General features: G+C 59.0%; 2 protein-coding genes across 5 annotated transcripts in view; both read right to left on the bottom strand.

Moving 5' to 3' along the window:
- Positions 1-227: 227 nt before the first annotated feature.
- Positions 228-13,286, bottom strand: RPS6KA4 (ribosomal protein S6 kinase A4). Of its 2 annotated transcripts, none has more exons than XM_031016339.3 (17): positions 13,126-13,286; positions 12,967-13,038; positions 12,035-12,253; positions 11,824-11,939; positions 11,178-11,285; positions 10,870-10,950; positions 10,674-10,777; positions 10,418-10,568; positions 6,959-7,123; positions 4,164-4,292; positions 3,835-3,968; positions 3,639-3,732; positions 2,820-2,993; positions 2,546-2,740; positions 2,054-2,213; positions 1,712-1,875; positions 228-1,160 (listed from the first exon to the last, which is right to left on the bottom strand). In XM_031016339.3, the coding sequence occupies exons 1-17, from the start codon at positions 13,178-13,180 to the stop codon at positions 963-965; spliced, it is 2,319 nt and encodes a 772-aa protein (XP_030872199.1). In that variant the 5' UTR covers positions 13,181-13,286; the 3' UTR covers positions 228-962. The 2 variants fall into 2 exon arrangements, with proteins under 2 accessions (XP_030872199.1, XP_030872200.1); XM_031016340.3 differs by having other exon boundaries at positions 13,013-13,038; positions 13,126-13,277.
- Positions 13,287-14,887: 1,601 nt separating this feature from the next.
- Positions 14,888-26,704, bottom strand: part of CCDC88B (coiled-coil domain containing 88B) — a 17,450-nt gene continuing 5,633 nt past the window's right edge. Inside the window, exons 15-27 of one of the 3 annotated variants that reach the window (XM_031016351.3) lie at positions 23,190-23,317; positions 22,980-23,097; positions 21,509-21,604; positions 20,940-21,080; positions 20,170-20,426; positions 19,661-19,804; positions 19,308-19,494; positions 19,051-19,196; positions 18,734-18,832; positions 18,377-18,543; positions 17,016-17,222; positions 16,788-16,856; positions 14,888-15,377 (exon numbers count right to left, since the gene is read on the bottom strand). In XM_031016351.3, coding sequence (XP_030872211.1) covers positions 15,322-15,377; positions 16,788-16,856; positions 17,016-17,222; positions 18,377-18,543; positions 18,734-18,832; positions 19,051-19,196; positions 19,308-19,494; positions 19,661-19,804; positions 20,170-20,426; positions 20,940-21,080; positions 21,509-21,604; positions 22,980-23,097; positions 23,190-23,317 — 1,815 coding nt within the window. In that variant the 3' untranslated portion in view covers positions 14,888-15,321. Of the gene's footprint in view, positions 15,378-16,787; positions 16,857-17,015; positions 17,223-18,376; positions 18,544-18,733; positions 18,833-19,050; positions 19,197-19,307; positions 19,495-19,660; positions 19,805-20,169; positions 20,427-20,939; positions 21,081-21,508; positions 21,605-22,979; positions 23,098-23,189; positions 23,318-26,704 lie in introns of those variants that run through there. The other 2 variants (XM_055354391.2, XM_055354392.2) reach the window with 2 other exon arrangements.

Below are 26,704 nucleotides of genomic sequence, written 5' to 3'. Positions count from 1 at the left end.
CAACCAAGAATATCCTAAATGATACCCAGCAGAGCTGTCCGGATATACACCCAGGATGAGAGCTGCGCCCTCCTGCTCATAGCAAAAGTCAAGGAACAAAGAATATCTTCTTGCCGAGAAGAGTCTGCCTGTCCCTCCCCACTGAGGTTCCAAACTCCACGGGCTAGCAGCCTGTCTGCCCAGAATCTCTGCTCTAGACACCCACAACACGAACGAGAACACGCAGATGCCACACACAGCACTGGGTGGACTTTTATTTTAAAGTCAAAGGCACAGCCTGGCTGGGCTGAGGCAGTGACCATGGATGCCCAGCCCAGACCCCCAAGGCCCCACCCCCAGCCAGGAGTAGCTGTGCCAAAGAGGAGGGGGTGGGTGAGAAGACGGCCTCCTCTTTTAGGAGCCACCTATCTCCTTCCTTAGCCCCAACAGGGGAGAAGCAGATGACATAAAGTGAGGCAGAAATGCTTCAGAGGGTCCCCCAGGGCCTCTCCTTCAGTACCCCCAACACGGGTCTTTGGTGGACGTAATTGCACAGACAGTCCATAAAGTGACAGTTGAGGGGTGCCCCTCCCAGGAACGGGGCCTCAGGGGAGAACAGGGTAGGGGGTCCCAGTTTAGGAGTTAGCACTCCTAACTCAGTGCTTAGAAGTGGGGGAGGGGCTCTTTCCTGTTGGAGCAGTCCCCCTGGAGGGGCCTTCTGCCCAGAAGAGGCAGTGTCGTGGGAGAGGGCCCCCCAAACCCCGCTCCCCAGCAGGCCCCCCCTTCCCTGCATCTCTATCTGGTAAGACATAAAAAATTCTCTGCTTATAAAAATACTTCTGCTCTGTCTGGGAGTGGGGTGGGGTAGGAGAGGAAAGGACAGTCCCTTGGGGATCAGGTCGGCCGCAGGCAGAGGCCTCCGGGAGTGAGCCGGGCTCCCAGGTCACAGCCCCTATGAGGGAAGGGGGTCACAGTGGTGGGGATTAGGAGGGGGGCAGGGGGCCGTTGGCTCGGCGGGGGGCCCCTTTGGCGGCGACGGGGGCTCGGCCCGGGTTGGCTGGTGCAGGGGAGCCCCGGCGGGAGGCGGTGGCGCTCCGCAGCTTCTGCTTCCGCCGCTTGGCCAGGGGTGCGTTCTCCACGCTCTTCAGGAAGAAGCCCTCCCGCTTGCCCCGGTTGAACGCCTGGCAGAAAGGAAAGGGTAAGTGCTCCCACCCCCGCCTGACCCCGGCTTCCAGATCTAGTTTGACCTCCATTCCCAGACCTTGCCTCCAGCCGCCTAGGTCAAGGCCGACAGGGCCTTGGCCTCCAGACCGACCACCGGATTCGGTTCACCTCCCTTTTTTTTTTTTTTTTTTTTGACGGAGTCTCCTTCTGTCGCCCAGGCTGGAGTGCAGTGGTGCAATCTCAGCTCACTGCAACCTCCGCCTCCTGGGTTCAAGAGATTCTCCTGCCTCAGCCTCCTGAGTAGCTGGGATTACAGGCGCGCACCACCACACCCGGCTAATTTTTCTCTTTTTAGAAGAGACGGGGTTTCACCATGTTGTTCAGGCTGGTCTCGAACCCCTGACCTCGTGATCCGCCCGCCTCGGCCTCCCAAAGCGCTGGGATTACAGGCGTGAGCCACCGCGCCCGGCTTCACCTCCCCTTTCCGGGCTCCGATGGCCGGGCCTCCCCAGACCCCACCTCTCGAGGCTTCGCCCACCCCTTCCCTTCAACAGACCCTGCCCCTTACCATGAAGGTGGCGTTGAGACCCGAGCGCACTGCAGGCCCAGAGGACTCGAGCACGTCGGGCGTCCGGAGCGGGGGTGAGGAGCGCGCGCTGCCGTCCTGCAGCCACGAGCTGCCCCGCAGTCCCTCGAGCTTCAGCCGCTTGGCGGGGTCCACGGTCAGGAGCCCTGGAGGCGGGGCAAGGAAGTGTGGGGAGGAGCCTGGCGTAAAGACTGAGCCCCAAAGAGATCGTAGCAGCCCCACTCTCCTCCCCTACCCATCCCCAACCAGGACACCTGGCCCAGTGACCATCCCTGTCCCAGCGTCCCCCTCCCCAACCATGGTCTGTGACCTCCAGCTCCGCACCTCGGACCAGCTCCTTGGCTTCCTCGGATACACCCTGCCAGGCCTCCCCGTCAAGGGAGAAGCGCCCCTCGCGGATTTTGCACATGATCTCGGCCGCCTGGCTCTGCCCGCCCTGGCCAGAGGCCCCTTGGAAGGGGACCTGCCCCGACAGCATCATGTACTAGGAGGGGTGAGGGGAAGGTGAGGCCAGCCCAGGCTGCGGTGCCGAGGCTGACCCCTCCGCTCCCACAGAACCACTCACCCTCCCCACTAGGGGCACTCCTGAGACCCACGCGTGGTGAACCCTGACTTCTAACCCCCAATACCCGGATGCTCCGACTCTAGCACCAGAGCGACCCCACCTCTTTATTTGAACCACCCCGATCCCAGCTTCGGACGAAACCCAGCCGACCCCACCAAGATGACCCCTGTCCCCTCCCTCGTGCTGCTGCACATCAGGAAGACGCCAGGTCCGAGCGACCCTGACCCCGCCTCAAGGACCGCGTCCCATACCAGAATGACGCCCAGGCTCCAGAGGTCGCAGGACTCGTCGTAGCCCTGCTGCGCCAGCAGCTCGGGGGCAGCGTACTGCAGCGTGAAGCAGGGCGTCTGCATGGGCACCCCGGGACTCTGCGGCCGCAACCGCGCAAACCCGAAGTCGATGATTTTCACCGGGGCCCCGGGCGTGTCGTCGGCGTACAGGATGTTCTGCGAGGGCGGCGGGGTAGTGGTCAGAGGCAGCCCCCGGCGCCACAGCTCCGCCCCGCCGCCGAGGCAGCTCGCCCACCTCCGGCTTGAGGTCGCGGTGCACCACGCCCGCCTCCTCGTGCATGAAGCTCACGGCCGACACGAGGCTGCGCAGGATCTGGCTTGCTTCCGACTCGCTGAAGTGCCGCTTCTTGCGGATGTGCTCCAGCAGCTCCCCGCCCCGCAGCAGCTCCAGGACCAGGTACGTGTGCAGCTGCGGGCGGCGTGGCGGGCCACGGTCAATACCCACCCACAGCGGCGAGCCCCCTCCCACCACCCAGGCCCCACCCCCGGCCTTCGGGCCCTGCCAATGTTCGAGCACCCCCTCCTCAAAGTCCTTTTTCTTTCTTTCTTTGTTACTTTTTTGGAGACAGTCTCTCTTTGTCGCCCAGGCTGGAATGCAGTGGCACCACCTCGGCTCACTGCAACCTCTGCCTCCCGGGTTCAAGCGATTCTCGTGCCTCAGCCTCCCAAGTAGCTGGGATTACAGGCGCACGCCACCGCGTCCGGCTAATTTTTGTATTTTTCGTAGAGACGGGGTTTCGCCATGTTCCCAGGCTGGTCTCGAACTCCCGACTTCAAGTGATCCGCCCACCTCGACCTCCCAAAGTGCTGGGATCACGGGTGTGAGCCATCGCGCCCGGCCAAAGTCCCTTTTCTTGTCGATCCTCAGCTCCGCCTTCCCGTCCTCAGGCCCTACTCCCCTCAAATTCCACTCCCTGCGCCTCCCTGGTCCCTTTGGGCCCCCGAATCAAACGCTAGGCCCCGCCCAATTCACCCCTAGATCCAGCCCATAGTGCCCCCAAGCCCCGCCGCCTGCCCCTTTTCTCTCCGCCCTCCCCTGGCCGGAAGCCATCACCTGGTCGTGATGCACCTCGTGCAGATTCACCACGTTGGGGTGTGACTGGCACAGGCGCAGGGCAGCCACTTCGCGCTGCGTGTTCGCCTCCAGCCTGGGGGACGGAGCAGAAGGAGTTACGGTCGCCGCGCTTCGGCCCCGCCCCCGGGACAGCGCTCTGCCACCCCCACCCCTGCCCGCGCCTGGGCCCTCCCACCTGCGACTGAGGATCTTGACTGCGAACTCCTGGCCGCTCTGGCGCTGGCGGCAGCGGCGACACACAGAAAAGCTGCCCTGGCCCAGCGCAGGCTCCCGCAGGTCCAGCTCGTACTGCTGGAAGAAGGGCGAGTCCTGGAGGCGAAGGCGAAGGGGGCGCGTCAGAGGTCCCACCTGGTAGCCCCACGGCCCCGCCACGCCCCATGTCGGAGAGGCTTAGGACCTTACCGAGCTCACGCTGCGGGCGCCAGTTGGATCTAGGCCTAGAGTCCCCGGGCCTAGGCCTCTCCTAAAACCAATTTCCCCCCAACCCAGCCCAGCCCAGCCCACCTGCATCATAGCGCTCCTGGCCACCGCTGCCCGCCCTGGCCGGTCTCCAGCACCAGGCGCTTCCAGCCCATCGGTCATCACCGCGTTGTTGTGGTCAAAGAGGATGGAGGGTGCCACAAAGGAGTATCCCTGCAGGGCGGGAGTCCGGGGAATGGGCATGGGCATGGGGGTTGGGGGTGCGGGTGAGGGGACTCTGGTGGGGAACCAGGCAAAGGCAAGACCCTGGACAAGGGGGCAGTGGGGGGTGTTCCAGTTGCATTCTGGTACACACAGGATGTGTGGACACTTTTTATTCCACCTGGTTTTATAATCACTTGGGGCCATGTCTGTCCCCACCAGCCTGTGACCCCAACTTTCTCATCCAAGTGACCACCTATTCCTCCCCAGGTGCCAAGGGCTGAAGGCACTGAAAGGACCAATGAATATACTGAAAGTGTGGCCTGAGTTCACGCTTAGCTTATGAGAATCCAACTCTATCCGCTGAGGAAAAAAACCTTTATTCCTCCCTTTCAAGCCGGACTTTGGCTTCTTCTGCAAGGGGAGCTACTGAAGAAATGCAAAAAGAAAGCAGAGTTAATTCTTTGCTTTTCCTAAAGATCCACGTCCTGGCAATTTGAGGAGCTTTTAAGGGTCATTTTAATTGCGTGTTGTGGCCAGGCGCGGTGGCTCGCGCCTGTAATCCCAGTACTTGGGGAGGCTGAGGCAGGTAGATCACCTGAGGTCAGGAGTTTGAGACCAGCCTGACCAACATGGAGAAACCCCATCTCTACTAATAATACAAAAATTAGCCAGGCGTGATGGCACATGCCTGTAATGCCAGCTACTCGGGAGGCTGAGGCACGAGAATCGCTTGAACCCGGGAGGCAGAGGTTGCGGTGAGCCGATATCATGCCATTGCACTCTAGCCTGGGCAACAAGAGCGAAACTCCGTCTTAAAAAAAAAAATTAATTATCTGGGTGTGGTGGCACTTGCCTGTAGTCCTAGCTATTGGGCAGGCTGAGGTGGGAGGATCACTCAAGCCCAGGAGTTCAAGATTGCAGTGAGCCATGGTTGCCCAACTGCACTCCAGCCTGGGTGACAGAACAAGATCCTGTCTCTAAAAAATTAATTAATTAATTAATTTTAAAAAATAATTTAAAAAATAAACTATGTGTCATCTTCTCCTAAAAATGTAGTACCCAGATCCGTACCTGGAATATTTTAGGCACTCACTACACATTTTTGAATCATTAAATGAATGAATGAAAGTACCTACCAATTCAAGAGAAAGAACTTTATCATGAGGGCTGTGAGACAATGGAATGGAATGTGGACATTCAAGCACAGAGTTGTCAATTCTAAGAGCTTCAGAGAAGGAACTTATCCAGCCATACTTGGTCTGTCTATTAAACAAACCATACTGGTTTATTTAGTGATAATGATATGATATCATTATGGCAACATGACAAACTGCACAGAAGGAGATGCTGTCCACAGAGGACTGCAGCACAAAGAAAGGGTGACCCCCTGGGCCAGGTGAGCAGACAAGGAGGCCTAAAAGAGGGGTAGAAGCTTGCCAGGTCGACTGCTGTAGAGAATGTACTCCAGGTAGCAGGAGCAGCAAGTGCAAAGGCACAGAGGTATATTCTGGAACCTCTGAGCAGTTCGATCATGCCCTCCAGAGCATCAAGTAGGAAAATGATGAGAACTGAGGCTAAGGTTCTAAGCAAGGACCACATCATGAAGGGCCTCAATGCCCAAGCAAAGGGAGTTTGGACTTGTCCAAAAGGTGTAAGCTTCTAAAATTCAGTAGAGGGGGCTTGGCATGGTGGCTCATGCCTCTAATCCCAGCTCTTTGGGAGGCCGAGGCGGGCGGACCACAAGGTCAAGAGATTGAGACCATCCAGGCCAACATGGTGAAACCCCATCTCTACTGAAAATACAAAAATGAGCTGGGTGTGGTGGCGCGCGCCTGTAGTCCCAGCTACTCAGGAGGCTAAGGCAGGAGAATCGCTTGAACCCGGGAGGGAGAGATTTTAGTGAGCCAAGATTTAGCCACTGCACTCCAGCCTGGAGACAGAGTGAGACTCCGTCTCAAAAAAAAAAAAAAAATTCGGTGGAGGGGACCTGACCCTCCAGGAGTGTACCATGCTATGCCAAGGGCATGCAAAGCCACAATATCAACATGCATCTCCTCCTAGGTGTCCATGTGAGGAAGTGAAGATCTCTTTTTTTTTTTTTTGAGACGGAGTTTCACTCTGTCGCCCAACCTGGAATGCAATGGTGTGATCTCGGCTCACCGCAACCTCCGCCTCCCAGGTTCAAGCGATTCTCCCACCTCAGCCTCCCGAGTAGCTGGGATTACAGGCGCATACCACCACATCCAGCTAATTTTTGTATTTTTAGTAGAGACGGGGTTTCCCCATGTTGGCCAGCCTGGTCTCGAACTCCTGACCTCAAGTGATCCACCTGCCTCAGCCTCCCAAAGTGCTGGGATTACAGGTGTGAGCCACCACACCCAGCTGCAAGTGAATAATTTTAAACAATATTTTTACATAACAATAAAGAGATGATGGAATAGAAGGGAAATTAACAGAAGGTTTAAAGATAAACCATGAACTATCAAACACACATCCTGCCTGGGTGGTCTCTGTGACTGACAACCCTAGGTCCCACTGAAGTGGCGACCTCTAGGGGAGACGCTGAGTCCTAATCAGGACACAAGGCCTAGGCAGTGTCCTCGGGCCAGCCAGGGCTGAGGCAGACAGCAACATCTCATCTCTCCTGCATCTGGGTTCCATGAGTTTCCCCTCACCTGAAAGATTCGGGGGTCCCCAGGTGGGGGGCTGCCAGGGGGTGAGTAGACAGGCTCCAGCCGAGTGAATTCCTCCGCAAAGTTGCCCACATCCAGCTCTGAGCGGATTTGGGGCCGGAATGGGGCTGGAATCTTCCTGGCAGCCAGAGCCACCCAATCGAGGCCCTGAGGGAAGGGAATCAGAGGTCAGGTGTCAAAGGTCAGGAACGAGAAACTCCCTCCACTCAGCCCACCCTCACTGGGCAGTTCCTCCATGAGGCAAGGGCCCATCTGGCATTTGGGGTGGGCAGCTGTTCCTCCTGCCTCCCTGGCTTCTCTCTCCCTCTGGTAACACAATCCCTATTCCCCTTAGAGAACCACCATGACACCACACTTAGTCAGTTCTGGAACTTTTAATAGAATTGGTGTGAAAAGGTCGGGCGTGGTGGTTCATGCCTGTAATCCCAGGATCTTGGGAGGCCAAGGCAGCTGGATCACCTGAGGTCAGGAGTTCAAGACCAGCCTGGTTAACATGGTGAAACCCCATCTCTACTAAAAATACAAAAAAAAAAAAAAAAAAAAATTAGCTGGGCGTGGTGGTGCACACCTGTAATCCCAGCTACTCGGGAGGCTGAGGCAGGAGAATCAGTTGAACCCAGGAAGCAGAGGTTGCAGTGAACCAAGATAGCGCTACTGCACTCCAGCCTGGGCGACAAGAGCGAAAACCCCATCTCAAAAAAAAAAAAAAGAGTTGGCGTGAAAAACAAATCTCTTTCTCCTGCTGGACTTAAATCTAAGAGGATGTGGTCTGGAACTGCTGGGGACCCTCTCAGGGTTAGATGAAGTCCCCACGCAGAAAAGCAGAACCAAGGGACATAGTTTCAGCACCTGGATGTGGTCTTGCCTTAAGTCAGACCACTTTCCCTCGACCTTTTCACTTATGAGAGCCAAAACATGCCCATTTATGTTTAAGCTAATGCGGCAGAATCTGTTGATTGCCTGCTCAATATCCATTCTCCCTGTCTTCCTTAGTACCATAGCCCCAGTTTTATTCCACGAACCAATATACACAATTAAAAGAATATTTTTACAAACTTGCTTGCAGTTAGGGGTGACCAAAACTTATCAGAAAAAAATTATTAGGTAGGATTCCAGGAAAAGATCCTGAAGAGGGAGGTTGCTAGGTGGCATGTGCTCCTTTTGCCCCTTCTCCTTCCTCCTGCTCCCTACCTGGGAGACAGCTTAGATGGCAAGAGCTCCAGCAACCATGTTGGACCATGAAGCAACCCCAGGGATAGAAGCTACTTGCTAAGAATAAAAAAAATTAGAAAAAAAAAGAAAGAAGAGGAAGAGTTTGGATTCCTGAAGACAACGCGGCACTGTGAAGACACCGCGGCAGCCCTGGTCTGCTAATCTGGACTTCTTTTATGTGAAAAGAAAAATAAGTAAGCCACTTATTTATAAGTAAGTATAATAAAAGGTTTACTTATAAGTAAACCTCTTAGGTCACTCTGTTCATTCTGATCTCTGTGGCTAGCACCAAACTTGATTCCAACAGATATCACCATTTTGAGTTGGACTTTTTGTCAATGTAGCCAAGATGACTGACTCAAGCTGGAAGGCTCCAGTTCTACCACCAAGGACCTGAGCACTGCTCTCACCAAAGAAGCTGTCCAAGAAAAAGCAGAAAGAGGCCAGGCGTGGTAGCTCACGTGTCTGTAATCCCAGCACTTTGGGAGGCTAAGGCGGGCAGATCACGAGACCAGGAGTTTGAGACCAGCCTGGCCAACATGGTGAATCCCTGACTCTACTAAAAATACAAAAATAAGCTGGCCATGATGGTGCGCACCTGTAATCCCAGCTACTCGGGAGGCTGAGGCAGGAGAATCACTTGAACCAGGGAAGCAGAGGTTGCAGTGAGCCAAGATCATGCCACTGCACTCTGGGAAATAGAGCGAGACTCTGTCTCCAAAAAAAAAGAAAAGAAAAAGAAAAGACAGAAGGAGGGAAACACCCTTCCACACATCAGGCCTTGAAGACCTTGGGGCCTCTCCTGTATGACTGGTCAACCCACTCCAGCATCCAGCGCAGCACCCAGCATAGGTGAAGGGTGGGCTTACGGAATTCACTGAAAGAAACCAACACTGCTCACATGCTTTCCCCACCCCGTGCAAAGGGACATCTTCACCTCAAAGACATAGATTCCTATGTAAGAAATCATCTCAGGCAGGCCCTCCCAGGGCTTGGAAGATTCAAAGAGATGGCACTCGAAGTATGAGTAACACAGTACCTGGCCCACAATAAGTACCCAGAAATGGGTGCTTTTGTTTAGCTGCCAGACAAATGGCAAATCTGATGCCTACACTTAAGCAGAAGACCATTAAGTACAGGCATTCAAGCCTCTCAGCCTTGGGTTGAATCTGAGCTCCATCACTTCCTGGACAAAGTACTTAATTGTTTGGAGCCTCAGCTTCCTCATCTGTAAAGATGGGGACAAGAATCAAGGTGGTTGTGGCAGGGCGTGGTGGCTCACACCTGTAATCCCAACACTTTGGGAGGATGAGGCAGGTGGATCACTTGAGGTCAGGAGTTCGAGACCAGCCCGGCCAACATGGTGAAACCCCGTTTCTACTAAAAATATAAAAATTAGCCAGTCGTGGTGGCCTGTGCCTGTAATCCCAGCTACTTGGGAGGCTGAGGCAGGAAAATTGCTTGAACCCCTGAGGTGGAGGTTGCACTGAGCCGAGATCGTGCCACTGCACTCCAGCCCAGAAGACAAAGTGAAACTCCGTCTAAAAAATAAGAATCAGGTAGTTGTGAGGGTGAAATGAGTTCATGTCCGCAAGGGCCCGACACACAGTAGGTATTGACTGTTACAAAGTCCTGCTGGGCGATGACGCTGGCCAGGCCCAGCCCCTGAGTCAGTGCATTCTCGCATGGCCAGATTCACTCTGCACTGTACTCTAACATGTGTGTGCTCCTAACGAGTGAGCAAACACCCATGTGTGCTGATCAACCGTCCATCTGAATGACAGGCACAGAGACTGTACAGGGACGGGGACAAAGAACAAAATGCCTGGGTGGGTGCTAAAAGCCATAAGTGTGGGTTTCCGTACTGATTTGGACCAGCAGGAGATCTATCTAGACCCAAGGTCTATTCCCAACTCGGCACCATTTACTGTGCCTTCTGGGGCGGGTCACCTGCCTTCTCTGGGTCTGTCCAGTGAAAGGACCGACCAATCCATTCTCAAATCCCTGACAGCCCCAACAGCCAATGAACCTAGAATCCTTTCTTTCAGGAACACATCTGCCAAGTTTCAGTGGGGATGGATGTGAAGAGAAACCTAGCTGACACACGCTTTCTTTCTCTGGGGGGATTTCCAAATAAAGTGAAACTGGCCAGGCACAACCTTAACCTGGAACAGCAGCCCCACCTGGGTATGCACCAGGAGGTGTGGGGCCCTGAGTCAGGAGCCTCACCTGGAAGAAGGGATGGTTCCGGACTTCTTGTGCCCCCTGGGGCCCCGCGCCCAATCGCTTCTTGGGATCCTTGCAAAGCAGCCGCTGCAGCAGGTCCTGTGCCACGGGCCCGATCCGAGGGGGGAAGGGAGGGGAGCACTTCAGGATCCGTCTGGGAGGATTGGGGGGGCGTCAGGGGCAGCAAGCCCCCCCCCACAGCCCTGCCCAGGCAGGCCCTGCAGCCCCCTGGCCGCCCTCCACGTCCAGCCCCACTCACCGAGACACCTCAGCCTGCGTGTTCCTCTCGCCCTCCAGGGTGAAGGGCGAGGCCCCCGTCAGCAGCTCGAAGAGCAAGATGCCCAGGCTCCACCAGTCCACAGCCTGCCGGGTGGAGCCGGGGTGAGGGCCTGCATCTCCCCTGCCTCACACCCCACCTTTCCACCTCCCCCAGCCCCACTTCCCTGCCAACCTACCTTGCCATGCCCCGTCTTGCTACGGATGATTTCAGGGGCCATGTACTCAATGGTGCCACAGAAGGAGAAGGTCCGCTCTTTCTGGGAGGGCAAGAGGTCCTGCTTAGATGTCGAAACCTCTCCTGTGCCCCAGTGCCCCACAAGGCCCAGAGTAAGACTCGCTCAACTTGTGAGGTTGGAGAGCTGAGCTGTGGAAACTTCTTGGAGCTATTCACTTCTGCAGCCCCAGAATGCAGGCCCAGAACAGGAAGAGGCAGGAAGGAGAAGGATTGAATGGGGCACTGCAGGCAGAGGTGGCCTCCACTCACCTCCTCCGTCAGGAACTCCTTGCTCAGCCCGAAGTCCGTGAGGACAATGTGGCCCTCGGAGTCCAGCAGCACATTCTCCAGTTTCAGGTCTCGGTAAATGATGCCAAGCTGGTAGGAGCAAGAGGGGTGCTGAGGCTTCCTCCCCGAAACCCTCCCCAGCTCCTGCAGCTCCTGGCCCTGCTCAGGATAAGGAGACCCCCCATAGAAAGTCATCTGCCTGTAGAGGGGGTCTCCAGGGCAGAGCCACTGAATAAGAAAGGCCATTTAAGATATAAAACAAAGGAGGGCCCCGTGGATCAGGCCCCAAGGTCCCAGAGAGAGGAAAGTCTGTGTGAAGAGCTCCATTTCAAGGAGGCCTTAGGAGCCAGGCCGTGAGGTTTCCATTTGAGGAAGTTCTGTGAACGCAGCCCCGAGTTCCCTGAAAGAGGAAAGCCCCTTCGAGGAGGTGCCAGGGGAGGGGACCCCACCAGGCAACGTTGAGGCTTCCTGCAAGGGGTCCAGGGGAAGCAGCTCCAATTCCCACCCAGCTCACCACTGGCCCCCCAGGAAGCCCAGGGGGAAGCCTGAGGCTGCCCTGCGTGTAGATTCCTTCCAAGGCCCAGACCCAGTTTCCATAGCAACAGCCTGCGGCCAGGTCTTCACCCACCTTGTGCAGGTGTTCCAGGGCCAGCACGATCTCACCCCCATACACGCGCACCTCAGCCTCCTTGAAGTACTGGCGCTGGTAGAGGTGGGTGAACATCTCCCCGCCGCTCACATAGTCTGGGAGGTGCAGTGGAAGTCAGGAAGCAGCCCCGTCAGGTGGCCTCGCCTGCCCCCAGCCACCCCACCCCCGTTGGGATGTGGCGTGCGCTCACCCAGGATGAGGTGCAGCTTGGCATCCGTCTGGAAAGCGTAGTGCAGCGTGACCAGGAAGGGCGCCTGGCGCACCAGCTCCAGCACCGAGCGCTCGGTGCGCGTGTGCTCCTGCGTCTTGGCGCGCTGCACCAGCGCCGCCTTGCGCAGCACCTTCATGGCGTACAGCTTCCCCGCGTCGTGCCCGCCCGCCTTCCGCACCAGGAACACCTTGCCGTAGGCTGTGGGAGCAGCGAGTGGGTGGAGGGTGGGCTGTGAGCGGGAGATTGGTGCAGGCTTGGGGGGTGGGGGCGATGCCAACCCAGGAGGGTGTGCAAATGAGGCGAAGGAGCTGGGGCAACAGGCAGGTGTGCAAAAAGCTGGCAGAGCCTTCTAAGGAAAGGGTGTGCACATCCCGGGAGGGTGCCCAGCAAAACCAGGGAAAGGATGTGCAAACCAGGCTGGGGAGCATGCATCTCCAGGGGGCCTGCTGCGAGGCGTGGGGGCGGGGCATATGCAAACCTGCGAGAGATCAGATGGATGTGAAAAGATGCCAGTGCAAGGAAGGGAGGCAGAGGTGTGCACCTGGCTGGCGAAGGGATGCGCAAACCAGCGCTGGGGCATTTGCAAAATGTGGGAGGGGGATTCCATATTGGAAGAAAGGGAGGAGCTATGCAAATCACTTGAGAGGGGCGCCAGTCCCCCTCCCCAGGCTGTTGGCAAATCCAGGGGGGTATGCACGCACAGGACCGTGGAGGGAGGAGTGATGTCAACGTGGAGTGCCCTGGAAGTGGGCATGCAAACCCTGGCGAGGCAGGGCGGGGCAGGCAAGGCAGGCTGTGCCGGGAAAGGGTGGGGGGCCTGCTCAGTGGCCTGGCCCAGGCCCAAGAGTGAGCAGGCAGGAGGTCAGGGGCACCGCGCCTGGGACGCCTGCCCGGTGGATGGGGGTCCTCACCTCCCGTGCCCAGCACCTTGAGCAGCTCGAAGTTCTCCACGCTCACCTTCTCCTCGTGCCCGGTCAGGTTGGCTGTGGGCACAGGGGGCGAATGAGCCCAGCCGGTCCATGACCCGTCCCGGCCTGCCCCGGGCAGCCGCAGTCAGGCCCCACACCCACCTTCTGTGATCCGCAGCTCCACGGCGCAGCTCTCATCCTCGTCCTCGTCCCCCATGGCGGGCGGGTCGCTGGGGCCCGCGCGGCTCGGGCTCCGGGCGGCGCCGGTTACATGGCGGCTCCGGCCGGGGCGGGCGCTTCCTGGTGCCGCCTCCGGGGCCGAGGCGGGCGCCGGCACCGCCTCCCGGCTCCCCGCCCTGCGCGGCCTGAGTCAGGCGGCTGGAACGTGACAGCGCCGGGCTGCCGGTGGGCGGCCGGCTGGGGCCGCCCTGTCTCCCGAGCCCCCAGGCCAGGCCTCAGGGCCGTGCGCTCCGGGACCTTACTCGACTCTCCGGGGAACTGGAAACACCCCGTGGGAGCCATCCCTGAGCCCGTGGGTAACCTGGAGCCTCTGGGGCATTAGTCCCCAAGCCAGGAGTCTGCCCGGGAATGCCGGCTGCAGCCAGTGGCTGGAGGACATTACGAGTCTGTGCCCCAAGGTGGGGGACGAGGTGCCTGGTGCTGGGCAGGCTGAGAGGGGGTCTGGATCCTGGAAGTCACCCAACTCTCAGGCAGTGGAGCCCACCCCACTCCATCGTCCTGGGGGTGGCCAGCAGGGCCCCTCTCCCCAGAGGACTGGCCTTTGCAAGGAGGAGCCTCATCACCAAGAGGGGGCTGGAGCCCGGCCTGGGACCCCATGGCAGGGAGAGGAGTGGCCAGTTTTCTGACCAGCTTTCTTTCGGGGGGGCCTGCAGAAGCACTTCAGCCCCCAGTCACCATGCAGAGCCCACCAGGTGCCATGCGCACCTCACGTGTTCTGCTCCTGTTGTCTCCTAGCCTGGTGCAGTACCCAGCTTAGAGCCCTGAGCAGGCCTCAAGAAGAGATGTCAGTGCCACACAGGGCTGCCCCCTCTCCCCATGAGGCCCAGGGCCCCTGCTGACTGGTCCTCCTGAGCCCCTGCTCCGTCTTCTTCCTGCCTTTCCCTTCCTGACCACCAATGGGGCCACCTAGCACAGTGGGACAGCCATGAGGCCCCACACCCTGAGGCCGGTGGGAGGGGCTCTCAGCTCCTCTGCCAGCTGGAGAGGCCAGGGTGTCCACCCCACGCCCCTGTCCTGTGAAGCCCTGGCTGAGAGGAGGAGGAACTCAAGCTGCTGCAGGTCACACCTGGGAGGCTGGACGGACCGTCCCTCCCAGCTCTGCACCCCCCAAGTTCAGGCTGCCTTATCTCAGCCCTGGGCAGCTCCACCCTCCCCTGGGTGGCCCCAGGTACCCTGACTCACATCCTGCACCCCAGCCTAATTGCCCCGCCTCTCAGGCATCAGGCTAGAGGCCCTGGTCAGAGAGCCAGCGTCCCTCCCACCTCTCGTGGCAACCCCTGGCATTAAGTGATGCCCCGCCAGGCTGAGAACTCCCTGGGGAGGGGGCTCAACCTCAAGGAGGGAGGGGAGATGAGTAGGAGGAGGATGTGAACAGAGAGAAGACGGTGCCCTGGGAGAGGGTGGGGGCGGGGCAACAGGGGCTTCACTGCCCCACACCCCTGAGCCCAGATCTTAGACCCCAATCCCTGCTGGCTACCCAGGATGTCATCCCCTCTCCACCTCACCAGGACATCCGGGCTTTGGCCGGCCGGACTGGCCAAGCCCCTGGAGAAAGGCCTGTGCTGCTCTGTCCAGGCAGGGGCCCTCTGCCCACAGACCCCCGCCAACCAGGAGGACTGGGGCGGCATGTGTCCTGGTGTCCTGAGGTACCCAATGCAGCCAACAGACAGAGCAAGACTCAGGAGGCTGCAGTTCAGCTTTATTCTCATGCCCCTCATGTCCTGTTAAGGCTCAAGATCAGCCCAGGCCACAGTCCCCCAGCACTGGGACTCAGCTCCCCACCTGGACAGGGCAGGGGATTCTCTTGCTGACTCCTGCCAGCCTCCTTCAGCTGGGGGATCCCCCAGAGACCGCTGCCTCAGCGGGAGCCACCTGGAAGAAACAGAACTCCGGCCTGGAGCTGCTCGTGGGGGCCAGCCATCCCCCCTGTCCACACACTCGTCCCAGCTCCATCTCCGAGCCCCGGCGCTGACCATGGAGGATCTCAGGGCCCAGGCCTCCTTGTCCAAGGACTCCCCTTGGGGGCCCTGGCTCCCTGAGCTCTTGGGCTGCCTGGGGCCTCCGCTGACACTCCAGTGCCAAGAAGGCTGCAGTCCCAAGCCTGCTGTTCCCACGGTGTCACTGGCTGAGGGATGGGGTGAGGGGACGTTTCTCCGGTTCCTGTACCTCGGGGCCTAGAGGGAAAGGCTCAGCTCAGACCTGCTTCCCTCAGGAGGACTCCCAGAGTCCCAGGAGGCCCACAGGCTCGAGCACCTTCTGCCCACCCCCGACCTGCCAATACCCCCCGCTTCCAGCTGCACCACGCCTGCTGTTCCCTCAGCGGTTCCCTCTGCCCAGAATGCTGTTCTCAGGTATGTCCACATGACAAACTCTCCCCTCCAAGTCTTTGCTCCAATTTCACATCCTCTCTGAGGCCCACCCCAGCACCCCAGTTACTAAAACTCCAACCAGCCTGCCCAGAGCTCCTGAGCTCCTGACCCCTCCCCCGCTCTCCTTTCTTCCCAGAGCATTAGCGCCTCCTGATGGTCCAGCCGGGTCTAGGGCTGAGCTGCCCAGGGCGGAGCTAAGTAGGTGAGATGGGGTTGGCCTGTGACGTGCTTCAAAGACCTACTATGTTTTTTTGTTTTTTGTTTTTTGTTTTTGAGACAGTCTCACTCTGTCACCAAGGCTGGAGTGCAATGGCGTGATCTTCGCTCACTGCACCCTCTGCCTCCCAGGTTCAAGTGATTCTCCTGCCTCAGCCCCCTGAGTAGGTGGGATTACAGGCATGGGACACCATGCCTGGCTAATTTTTGTATTTTTAGTGGAGACAGGATTTCACCATTTTGGCTAGGCTGGTCTCTAACTTCTGGCCTCAAGTGATCTGCCTGCCTTGGCCTCCGAAACTGCCAAAGACTTACTATGAAAAAAATTACGTCTGGCTGGGTGGCTCATGCCTATAATCCCAGCACTTGGGGAGGCTGAAGCGGGCAGATCATCTGAGGTCAGGAGTTCGAGACCAGCCTGACCAACATGGTGAAACCCCGTCTCTACTAAAAAATAATAATAATAATTATACAAAATTAGCCTGGCGTGGTGGCCCATGCCTGTAATCCCAGCTACTTGGGTGACTGAGCCAGGAGAATCGTTTGAACCTGGGAGGCGGAGGTTGCAGTGAGCCAAAGAGTGAAATTCCATCTCAAAAAAAAAAAAAAAAATCACGTCTAATAGCTCATTCATGATTTTTACACTGGCTACATGCTGAAATGGTAATAGCGTAGGCATATTGAGTTAAATGTTATTAAAATCCATTTTACCTGTCTCTTTTCACTTTTTCTGGTGAGCCTACTGGAAAAGTTAAAATTATCATGTGGTTCACACCATATTTCTAGTGGACAGGGCTGTTGTAGATAATAATTATTTTTAGGCAAATTGTTTACTATCTGCCTCCTCACACCAGAACGTTCCCTGCTGTGTCCCCTGCCAGCACGTCACCTGGCACTTGGTAAAGGATCATTGTCGAATGAAAGAATGGATGAATGAAGTTCTGTCAGGGGCCCCAGGCAGGACAAAGAATACTACTCCTTCCGCAGTCCCCCACTCACCCTCTCGGTTGGCATCTGTTTCGTGCTCCTGCAGGGTCTCAGCGGAGTTCTCCCATCCCACACCAGGTCCTGGGAGGCACAAGGCAACCACTGGGCCCGGGGCCAGTGCGGAAGTGGACAGAGCTTGCAGGAGACACAGGGGACAAGAAGGAAGCCTCCTCCCCCAAGGAGCTGGTGGGTCCACAAAGAGTTGGGGGGCTGGCTGGTACAGTGACCCTTGTCCCTCACCTTTGCTGTGGGAGACGGGTGCCCCCAGGGGGCCTGGATGGCGCTGTCGGAATCGTTGCCTAGGGGTGTCCCCAGGGCTGAATGACTCAGAGCTTCGCCCCACCGGGAACCTTGAGCTGAGTTTCCGCCGCTGCCCGCCTGCCAAGGTCTCATCCCGCAGGCAGAGGGAGCTCTGGGCCCGGCGCATGGGTGCCGGGGAAGGGGACCCTGCAAGAGGTACATGCAGGGAGGGGGTAAGAGGAGGGGAGGGGAGCTGAGGCTCCTGTAGGGAGGAGGTCAGAGAATGGAGGGGGGGCTGAGGCTCACGCAGGGAGGGGGTCAGACAAGGGGAGGGGGTGCTGAGGCTCCTGCAGGGAGGAGGTCAGAGAAGGGAAGTGGGGTCTGAGGCTCATGCACGGAGAGGGTCAGAGGAGGGGAGAGGGAGCTGAGGCTCATGCAGGGAGGGGGTCAGACAAGGGGAGCGGGGGGGCTGAGGCTCATGCAGGGAGGAGGTCAGAGAAGGGAAGGGGGGGCTGAGGCTCATGCAGGGAGGGGGTCAGATGAGGGGATGGGGGGGCTGAGGCTCCTGCAGGGAGGAGGTCAGAGAAGGGAAGTGGGGGCTGAGGCTCATGCAGGGAGGGGGTCAGAGGAGGGGAGGAGGCTGAGGCTCATGCAGGGAGAGGGTCAGAGGAGGGGAGGGGAGGCTGAGGCTCATGCAGGGAGGGGGTCAGAGGAGGGGAGGGGGGCTGAGGCTCATGCAGGGAGGGGGTCAGAGGAGGGGAGCGGGGACTGAGGCTCATGCAGGGAGGGGGTCAGAAGAGGGGGCTAAGGCTCATGCAGGGGAGGGGTCGGGGGGGGAGGCGGAGGCTCATGCAGGGAGGGGGTCAGAGGAGCAGGGCCCTGGATGGAGTGGAGGGGCCAGTGGGTGAAGCTGCCCAGGGCCAGGGAGGGGAGGTGCAGAGGTGGGGGAGGAGCCAGGCAAATAATGGGGGCAGCAGGACACTGGCCCTGTGCTGGCCTTCATACTAACTCACTGCATGACCTTGGGCAAAAGCTTCCCCTCCCGGGGCCTCAGTCTCCTCATCTGCAGTCTAGGATCAATGACCTCTCCCTAGAGTCCACTGCACCTCCCAGATCCTGGGCTCCGCTGCAGATGGGGCAGGCTGGGTTGGGGACAGCACAGGCAGGAGGGAGGTGTGGGCCAAGGGTGATCCTGCAGGACCCAGGGAAAAGAGCCCCTGGTGGCATCAGGGCAGGCTGGGCAGGCCTCAGGGAAGGCCAATGGGGTCACGCATGCAGGCCAGGCAGTGAGGCAGGTGCCAAGGTGGGGGACGGAGGATGTGGGGCAGAGACCATCCTGGCCACCTGACCCCCAGACCCACCTGTCCCATCTGCCTCCCTGCCCTCAGGAAGCTCCGTCTCCGGGGGGCCCCCCAGGCTCTCGGTGCTGCCAGCCCCATCGGCCCCCAGGCGCAGCCCCCCAGGGGGGCCCCCCTCCCGCCGGGGCCGCATCAGCCTCTTCACCTTGTCTGCCAGCCAGCTGCCCTTCCTGGGGGCAAGAGGGCACAAGAGGGGGTCAGGACAGGGAGGAGGGAGGGAGCAAAGGGTGTCCTGGGGATGTCAAAGGCTAGGTTGACCTTCATGGGGCCTGGACCTGAGCTGCGCCTGGGGTCAGAGGCCAGGGCAGGGGCAGAGGTTAGCAGGATGTCCAGCCTGAGGGAGGTGACAGGGCTGCTCACTTGGTCCGGGGCAGGGGCACAGGCTCCAACACGCGGTATTGGTCCATGATCTTCTCCACGAGCTTCTGCTTCTCACGGCGCAGGGCATTAAGCTGGTCCCTGGCAGGAGTGAGAAGGGAGAGGTGGGTGTGAGGCCCAGGGAGGCCGAGGCAGTAGCAAGGCACAAGCTGCAGCGAGGACGCACTGGTCCCGTGCCGCAGATCGGACTGACCTGGAAGGTCAGCTCCAACCCTGTCCCTAGGCCCTCACTAAGGGCTCTCCCCAGGAACGCCCAAAGGGGATGCAGGCCCCACCCCGTTCCCAGGCGGCCCACTCACAGGTACTCCCGCTGTTCGCGGTGCAGGTGGTCCCGACTCTCCAGGCTGCGCTCCAGGAGCTCCCTGTTCTCCCGGCTCAGGGCCTGAACTTCAGCCAGCAGCTGCCGGTTCTCCTCTTCCTGGGCACTTCGCAGCTGTGTCAATAGCTGGCAGGGGGGCAGCATGGCTCGGGGGGGTGGGACCCAGCTCAGCACCACCTGGGTCTAGGCTTTCTGCCCCCCCACATGCCCATACCCCCACCGGCCCTCCAGCCACACCTCACACTGCGTGGTCAGCCGGCAGGCGCTCAGGTCCAGCTGCTGGTTGGACTCGCGCAGCTGCTGGCTCTGCATCTCCAGCTGTGCCCGCTCCAGCTCCAGCCGCGCCAGCCGGCCCCGTAGCTCCCCGCGTTCACCCTGCAGCTCACCCCGCTCCCGAGACACCTCTGCCAGCAGCATCTGAGCCCTTGGGAGGCAAGGAGAGCTGCTCTCCAAGGGACCTGGGTCCCCAGTCCGAGTGCTGGCTAGAGAAGTTATGCCGGGGAGGGGAGGCCAGGCAGGACCCCACACCCCCAACCCACTTTCAGGATGGGGCCACTGAGAGCTGCTAGGGGCTGTGGCAGGGGCGGCACCTGTCGTGCTCGCTCTGAAGCCTCCGCAGCTCCTCCTCCAGGCCCCGCTGCCGATGCCCATCCTGCATCAGGCGTTCACGCTCTGCCAGCAGGGCCACCTCCTGTGCCTCCACGCTGGCCCGCTGGGCCTGCAGCTGCTCGTGCCTGGGATGGACAAGGGGCTAAGAGGGCTGCGTGAACCTATGGCCACCACAAGCAGCCGGCTGGACTATCTGGACCCGGGGCGGGGGGGGGGGGGGGTCTGTCACCTCCTAAGCCTAGGTCCCCCAGGGGAAGCCATTGGGCAGAATGCCATGCCAGGTGCCCACCACTCCCAACAGGTGAGCCCCACGGGGAGCCCAACCCAGAAGTGTGGGGAGCACAGCTACCCCAGAGGGCACAGCAGTGGCAGGGGCATCACAGAGCGGAGGTGGAGGTGCTTCCTGGTGGGGAGTCAGACCTGCTGAGGGGAGTCTTCTCTGGCAGATAGGGGGTGCCAGGGGAGGAGCTGGGCATTTGGTGATGCTCACCGGCCCTGCAGCTCCCGGTGGGCCAGCTCCAGTGCCCGCATGTTGGCCTTGAGGTCTCGGTGCCGCACCAGCAGTCCCTCTAGCTCGGCCTCCTGCCGCCGCTGCAGCTGTGCCAGGGCCTCGTGGTCCCGAAGCAGGGCCTGCTGCTGCCCGCGGGTCTCCTCCTGGGACTGCCGTGCCGCCCGCACCTCCTCCTCCAGCACCTCCAGCTTCCGGTGCAGCTCCTGGCCCTGAATCTCCAGCACAGACTTCTCGGCCTAGGATGGAGGAGGGAAGCAGGGGCTGCTGGGGAGGAACCCCTGGCTGGAAATCGAGTGAGAGGCGGGGGGCTAAGGGCAGACTGTAGGGCCCAAGACAAGGAGAGAGTTGTGGAGGAGGCAAAGGGCTGGGGGCACAGCAGGCAGTACAAGCCCCAGCCAGAGGCTGATGGTGAGCAGGGGAGAGGCGGCAGAGGCTGGCTGGGCCAGGCTGTCTGGAAGGGGCACAGGGCAGAATGGGACTAATGGCGCCCTGTGGAGGGGAGGGCTGGGACGGTGAGAGGGCAGGGCAACATGGGTGTAGATGTGGGGGCTGGCGGCAGGTAGGAGGAGGTAGCGGCAGGGAGGATGGTGCAAAATGGTGGCTGGGGTCAGAGGACAAGGATAAATGAGACTGGGGAAGAGGTGGGGCAGCTGGCTGGGAGCTGGGATAGAAAAAGGCCACAGGACGATCCAAAAGGAGCAGGAGGGGGCAGTACATGGGCAGGGATGGGCACCCGGGCCACCACCCACCTGCAGGCGGCTGCTGTGCTCCTGCGCCCGCTGGCTCTGCAGCAGCAGCTCCTGGGCACGGCCCTGCAGGCTCCCCAGCTGCCCCTCCAGGTGCTGCAGCTGCCCCTGCAAAGCTGCCTTCTCTGCCACCAGCATCGCATTCTGCCCAGAAGTGGGGGTTAGCAATAGCCAGGTGGCGGGGGCACCCCCCAGTGCCTACCACAGGCCCACACTCACACTGCATGGGGCACCCCCACCCCCGGGCCCACTGTGGGCCCACACTCACACTGCACGGGGCACCTCCCCAGGACTCACACTGCATGGGGCACCTCTCCGCCCAGGGCCCACTATGAGTCCACACTCACACTGCACGGGATACCCCCCAGCCCAGGGTTCACTGTGGACCCACACTCACACTGCACGGGGCACCTCTCCAGGACTCACACTGCATGGGGCACCCCTCCGCCCAGGGCCCACTGTGAGTCCACACTCACACTGCACGGGATACCCCCCAGCCCAGGGTCCACCGTGGACCCACACTCACACTGCACGGGGCACCTCCCCAGGGCCCACTGTGGGCCCACACTCACACTGCGCTCCACCTCGATAAGCCGCACATTCTGGGTCTCCACCAGCCGAGGCTCCGCACGCTTTTTGGGCCCCAGCCCCGCGGGGCCCTGGCGCAGCTGCAAGGAGAGTCCCTGGGAGGTCATGCGGGGCAGCCGCAGTGCCTTGGGGATGCCTCAAGGACCTGCGCTTATGAGCCTGCCCTGCCAGCAGCATTTAGCCTAGTCCACCCCGCCCCAATCCCATGCCTTCCCTTGGATCCCACAAGTCCCTGCTCCTGGTTCCTGAAGCTCCACCGTCACCACCCTGCCCTTCTCAACTTCTCTCTGTCTGCGGCAGAGCCTTCTGCTCATAACACTTCTCCATCCCACTACTCCTCTAAGACTCTTTGGTTTTTTGTTTTTGTTTTTGTTTTTGTTTTGAGACAGAGTCTCGCTCTGCCACCCAGCCAGGAGTGCAGAGGTGTGATCTGGGCTCACTGCAACCTCTGCCTCCCGGGTTCAAGCAATTCTCCTGCCTTAGCCTCCCAAGTAGCTGGGATTACAGATGTGGGCCACCACGCCTGGCTAATTTTTAGGGGTTTTTTTGTTTTTGTTTTTTGGGGTTTTTTTGAGACGGAGTCTCGCTCTGTCACCCAGGCTGGAGTGCAGTGGTGTGATCTCGGCTCACTGCAACCTCCTCCTCCCAGGTTCAAGCAATTCCCCTGCCTCGGCCTCCTGAGTAGCTGGGACTACAGGCGCCCACTACCATGCCCAGCTAACAGCTAATTTTTGTTGTTGTTGTTGTATTTTTAGTAGAGATGGGGTTTCACCATATTGGTCATGCTGGTCTCGAACTCCTGACCTCAGGTGATCCACCTGCCTTGGCCTCCCAAAGTGCTGGGATTACAGGCATGAGCTGCTGTGTGGGGCCTTCTCTAAGCCTCTGTTTCAACCCCACCTTCTCCACAAAACCTTCCCTGATAGACTCGCATGCACCTGCTGGGTATCTTGCTGGGTACCACCCTCCCAAGCCCCTGCATGGCCTCCTCACAGCCCCTGGCACCTAGTTATTGTCACCTGTTTTCTTGCCTCTATCCTCACTGTCCTGTGAGCTCCCTGAGGATGGCAGCCTGGGATTGGGCCCCACCACCACCCCACCCTCCGTGTGGAGCCCGCACACAGCCCGGGCATCAGAAACCATCGCTGGCTTCCTTGATGCCAAGCACTGAGCTCCCTAGGCAGTGGGGGACCTCGGGTGAGACAGGCAGAGCAGTCATCCACAGCAGAAGTTCTGTCCATGTGCAGAATGGGGAAAATGAGACCCCAGATAAGTCAACACGGCCACCTGACTCCCAGCACAGTGCTCTCTCCAACAGGCCCCACATGGGGAGTGAGGCAAGTAGCTAGCCAAGAATCCAGAGGCAAGACTAGGAGCACAGATGACCCTGGCATCTGCTCATGGGATGGAGGGCAGAGTGGCATGGCCCCCAGCTCCCAGGCGGGCAGGCATCACCTGGAACAGCTCCTCTTCCAGCTGCAGGGCCCTAGTCTTGAGCTCCATCAGCGCCTCCTCCTTGCTGGTCGCCGCCGCCTGCAGCTCAGCTTCCAGCCGCTGCTCCAAGCCCTGGTACCTGCCAGGAGAATCCTTGGCACCCAGCCCCACCCCACCCTCGCCCCACCACACCCCTGCCTCCCTCATTCTTCCCCTCAGCCCTGTCCCCACCTCTGGTGCTGGCTTTCCTGTTCTCGCAGAAATTCCTGGCGCTCGAGAGCCGCCTGCTCCAGCTCACGCTGCAAATGCTCCAGCCGGGCCCCCAACTCCTTGCCCCGCACCACAGCTTTCTCCAGCTCCTGAGGGCAAGCAGAGCAGGCTCAGGGCAAGGGGGCAGGAGAAAGCCGGAGACAGAGGCCTGAGAGTTGAGAGAGCTGCCTTTCTGTCCTTGACCTGCCATCCTGGGCACGTATCATTAAGCCTTTGGGCTCTACTTCCCCATCTATAAAATGGGAGCAAAGCCTGGGGCCCTCGAAATTGGGCATGAAAGAGCTGGGGGTTGTAAGCCTGGCAGGGCATGAGGAAGGCCCCTGGGCTGGGAGTCAGTAGGTGACACATGTTGGGCAAGTGCCGTCACCTCTCTGAGCCCACGGTTCTTCATGTGCGCAGTGAAAGGTGGATGCGCCCGGTGGGCTGCCACCCCAGCCATGTGACAGCTAGACAGCTAGAGAGGCTCAGCAGAGGTGGGTCCGGTGAGAGACCTTGGCTACAGGGAAAAGGCCACGGAGGGCTGGCGGGACAGGAACTCAGGAGCTGACAGTGGGGGCTGGGGGGCAGGGGGCGCCAGGATGCTGCCAGCTAGGTGACCTGTGGCCTTTGGCGGTTGGGCTGCACCACTTTGGAAGGAGACGGGAGGCCCATTCTGGCCTGTGTGCCCCAGAGGGAGGGAGACCAAACCATTCTGCCATGTGGGGGGCCTGGCAGGATGAAGCTTCGGGGACAGCTGCCCATGACCAGCTGCCAGCCAAATCCTGCCTTGGAAACCAAGCCTACAAGCCTTGCTGCTGAAAACTACCTTCCTGGCTTAATAACTGCACCTAGGCCTTGCCCAAGGGGCACTGCACCTCCTGACACTCCTGGCCACCACCTCTCCCTGAAAAACTACAAGTCCGATGAGGCACTGCTGCCTGGCTGGCTGACAGCCACTAGCGCAAGTACTGGGGTAGGAGGCATGGTGAATAGAACCTCCCGCCCAGCCCCTGCCCTGCCTTCCTCTGGGCCCTGGCCACAGCCCTCCTAGGGCCCCCTCCCCCCAGCCTGGGAGGCTTCCCCACCCAGTGGACAACCTGAGAGGCCCATGGTTCCCTGACCTCCCCCTGGCCAGCCACCTTCTCCTGCTCCAACCAGGAAATCTCACAAAACTCCCCCTTTGTCCCTAGCTTCCCCCACCCTCTCAGTCCTTGGAGCCGGCTCTTCCAGCCCGCCAGCCCTACCCTCACCTTCACTGCCTACCTGCTGCCATTCCCTCCCATGGAACAGGTCCATTCTAGGTGCCAGGTATTGCCCCAAGCTCCCTACGCTCATTATCTTACAGGATCCTGTGAGGCAGGTACAATTTTTTTTTTTTTTTTTTTTTTTTTTTTTTTTTTTTTTTTTTTTGAGACGGAGTCTTGCTCTGTCACCCAGACTGGACTACAGTGGCGCGATCTTGGCTCACTGCAACCTCTGCCTCCTGGGTTCAAGCAATTCTCCTACCTCAGCCTCCCGAGTAGCTGGGATTACAGGTGTGAGCCACTGTGCCCGGCCAAGGCGGGTACAATTTTTATTCCAGTTTTACAGGTGAGAAAACTGAGACTCAGAGAGGTTAAGTAACTTGACCCAAGCCACACAGCTGGAAAGTAGGCAGGCTGCCCGGCTAGACAGCATCTCAGCCACACCCCACAGAGTGGACCCCAGAGATGGTCTCTCACCTTCCCTCTCACATTCGCCAGAACCCCCTTACCCTGGGCCTGTCTTGCACAACGCCTGACCCCATGTCTACCCAGCAGTGTTCTCCCCACCCCCCATCCTCATAATGGGTCTCTGAGCAAATTACTCTTCCTCCCTGAATTTCAGGGTCCTTATCTGTACAGAAATGGGACTGGAAACTGCCTGTGCAGGATGACTCAGTTCCTACCTGTGTTGCAATCTCACAGGTCCCCTAGCACTGGGGCCCATTGGCCCAAACACCCTTCCTCGTGCCTTTTCACACGCAGACCTGACCACTTTGCTCACTTTGCCCATTGGGGAGCCTTCAGTGGCTGCCCAATCCCCCATGGCAAAAGCCCTAACCCCTTCCTTAGCTTGGAAGGAAGCTGAAGCCACGCCCAAACACTGGAGTGCTAGCTTCGTGGTCACTGCTGTGTGCCCAGAGCCTGGTACAGGGCCTGGCACCAAGAAGATGCCTGTAAACATGTTTAAATGAATAAGTAAAAGTGTGTTGGCCAGGCGCGGTGGCTCACGCCTGTAATCCCAGCACTTTGGGAGGCCGAGGCGGGCAGATCACAAGGTCAAGAGATCAAGACCATCCTGGCCAACATGGTGAAACCCTGTCTCTACTAAAAATTCAAAAAATTAGCTGGGCAAGGTGGCGTGCACCTGTAGTCCCAGCTACACGAGAGAGGCTGAGGCAGGAAAATCGCTTGAACCTGGGAGGTGGAGGTTGCAGTGAGCCGAGATCACGCCTCCAGCCTGGTGACAGAGGGAGACTCTGTCTCAAAAAAAAAAAAAAAAAAGGAAAAGAGAGAAACTAGCCAGGCCAACATGATGAAACCCCATCTCTACTAAAAAATACAAAAATTGGCCAGGCGCGGTGGCTCACGCTTGTAATCCCAGCACTTTGGGAGGCCGAGGCGGGTGGATCACGAGGTCAGGAGATCGAGACCATCCTGGCTAACATGGTGAAACCCCGTCTCTATTAAAAACACAAAAAATTAGCCGGGTGCGGGGGTGGGTGCCTGTAGTCCCAGCTACTCGGGAGGCTGAGGCAGGAGAATGGCGTGAACCTGGGAGGCGGAGCTTGCAGTAAGCCAAGATAGCACCACTGCAGTCCGGCCTGGGCGAAAGAGTGAGACTCCGTCTCAAAAAAAAAAAAAAAAATACAAAAAGTAGCCAGGCGTGGTGGTGTGTGCCTATACTCCCAGCTACTCAGGAGGCTGAGGTGGGAGAATCTCTTGAACCTGAGAGGCGGAGGTTGCAATGAACCAAGATCACCCCACTGCACTCCAGACTGGGCAACAGAGGGAGACTCTGTCTCAAAAAGAAAAAAGTGTCCAGTCCTCCTCTCACCCCCACTCCCATGCCGCCCTAGTCAGCTTCCTCTGCCACTTACACCATGGCCACTGCGTCCTGATAGCCCCAAGCTCCCCTGTCCACCAAGGTGACCCTCCTCAAGCGCAGCCCCACATAGTTCTGCCCTGGCTTTCCCTGCCTGGGGAGGGAGGACCAACACATTCAAAGCTGGCCCTCATCATCCCTTCCTCCTGGGCCCTGAGCATTCTTTTTTTTGTTTGTTTCATTGGATGGTGTTTGTTTGTTTTGAGACAGAGTCTCGCTCTGTCGCCCAGGCTGGAGTATAGTGGCACAATCTCAGCTCACTGCAACCTCCGCCTCCCGGGTTCAAGCAATTCTCCTGCCTCATCCTCCCAAGTAACTGAGATTACAGGTGCCTGCCACCACGCCTGGCTGATTTTTGTATTTTTAGTGGA

The sequence above is a fragment of the Gorilla gorilla genome, chromosome 9, assembly GCF_029281585.2.
Source record: "Gorilla gorilla gorilla isolate KB3781 chromosome 9, NHGRI_mGorGor1-v2.1_pri, whole genome shotgun sequence".
NCBI classification, from domain to species: Eukaryota; Metazoa; Chordata; class Mammalia; order Primates; family Hominidae; genus Gorilla; species Gorilla gorilla.
The sequence above is the reverse complement of the archived record's forward strand: the minus strand, read 5'-3'. Positions and strand labels throughout refer to the sequence as shown.

Bases quoted from the DNA above. Each gene is read 5' to 3' on its own strand.
- RPS6KA4 (XM_031016339.3), bottom strand. From the start codon at position 13,180: ATGGGGGACGAGGACGAGGATGAGAGCTGCGCCGTGGAGCTGCGGATC. The intron at 13,039-13,125 runs GTGGGTGTGGGG...CTGTGCCCACAG, and splicing joins GGAGCTGCGGATCACAGAAG to CCAACCTGACCGGGCACGAG. The intron at 10,778-10,869 runs GTAGGTTGGCAG...TCCACCCGGCAG, and splicing joins GCAAGACGGGGCATGGCAAG to GCTGTGGACTGGTGGAGCCT.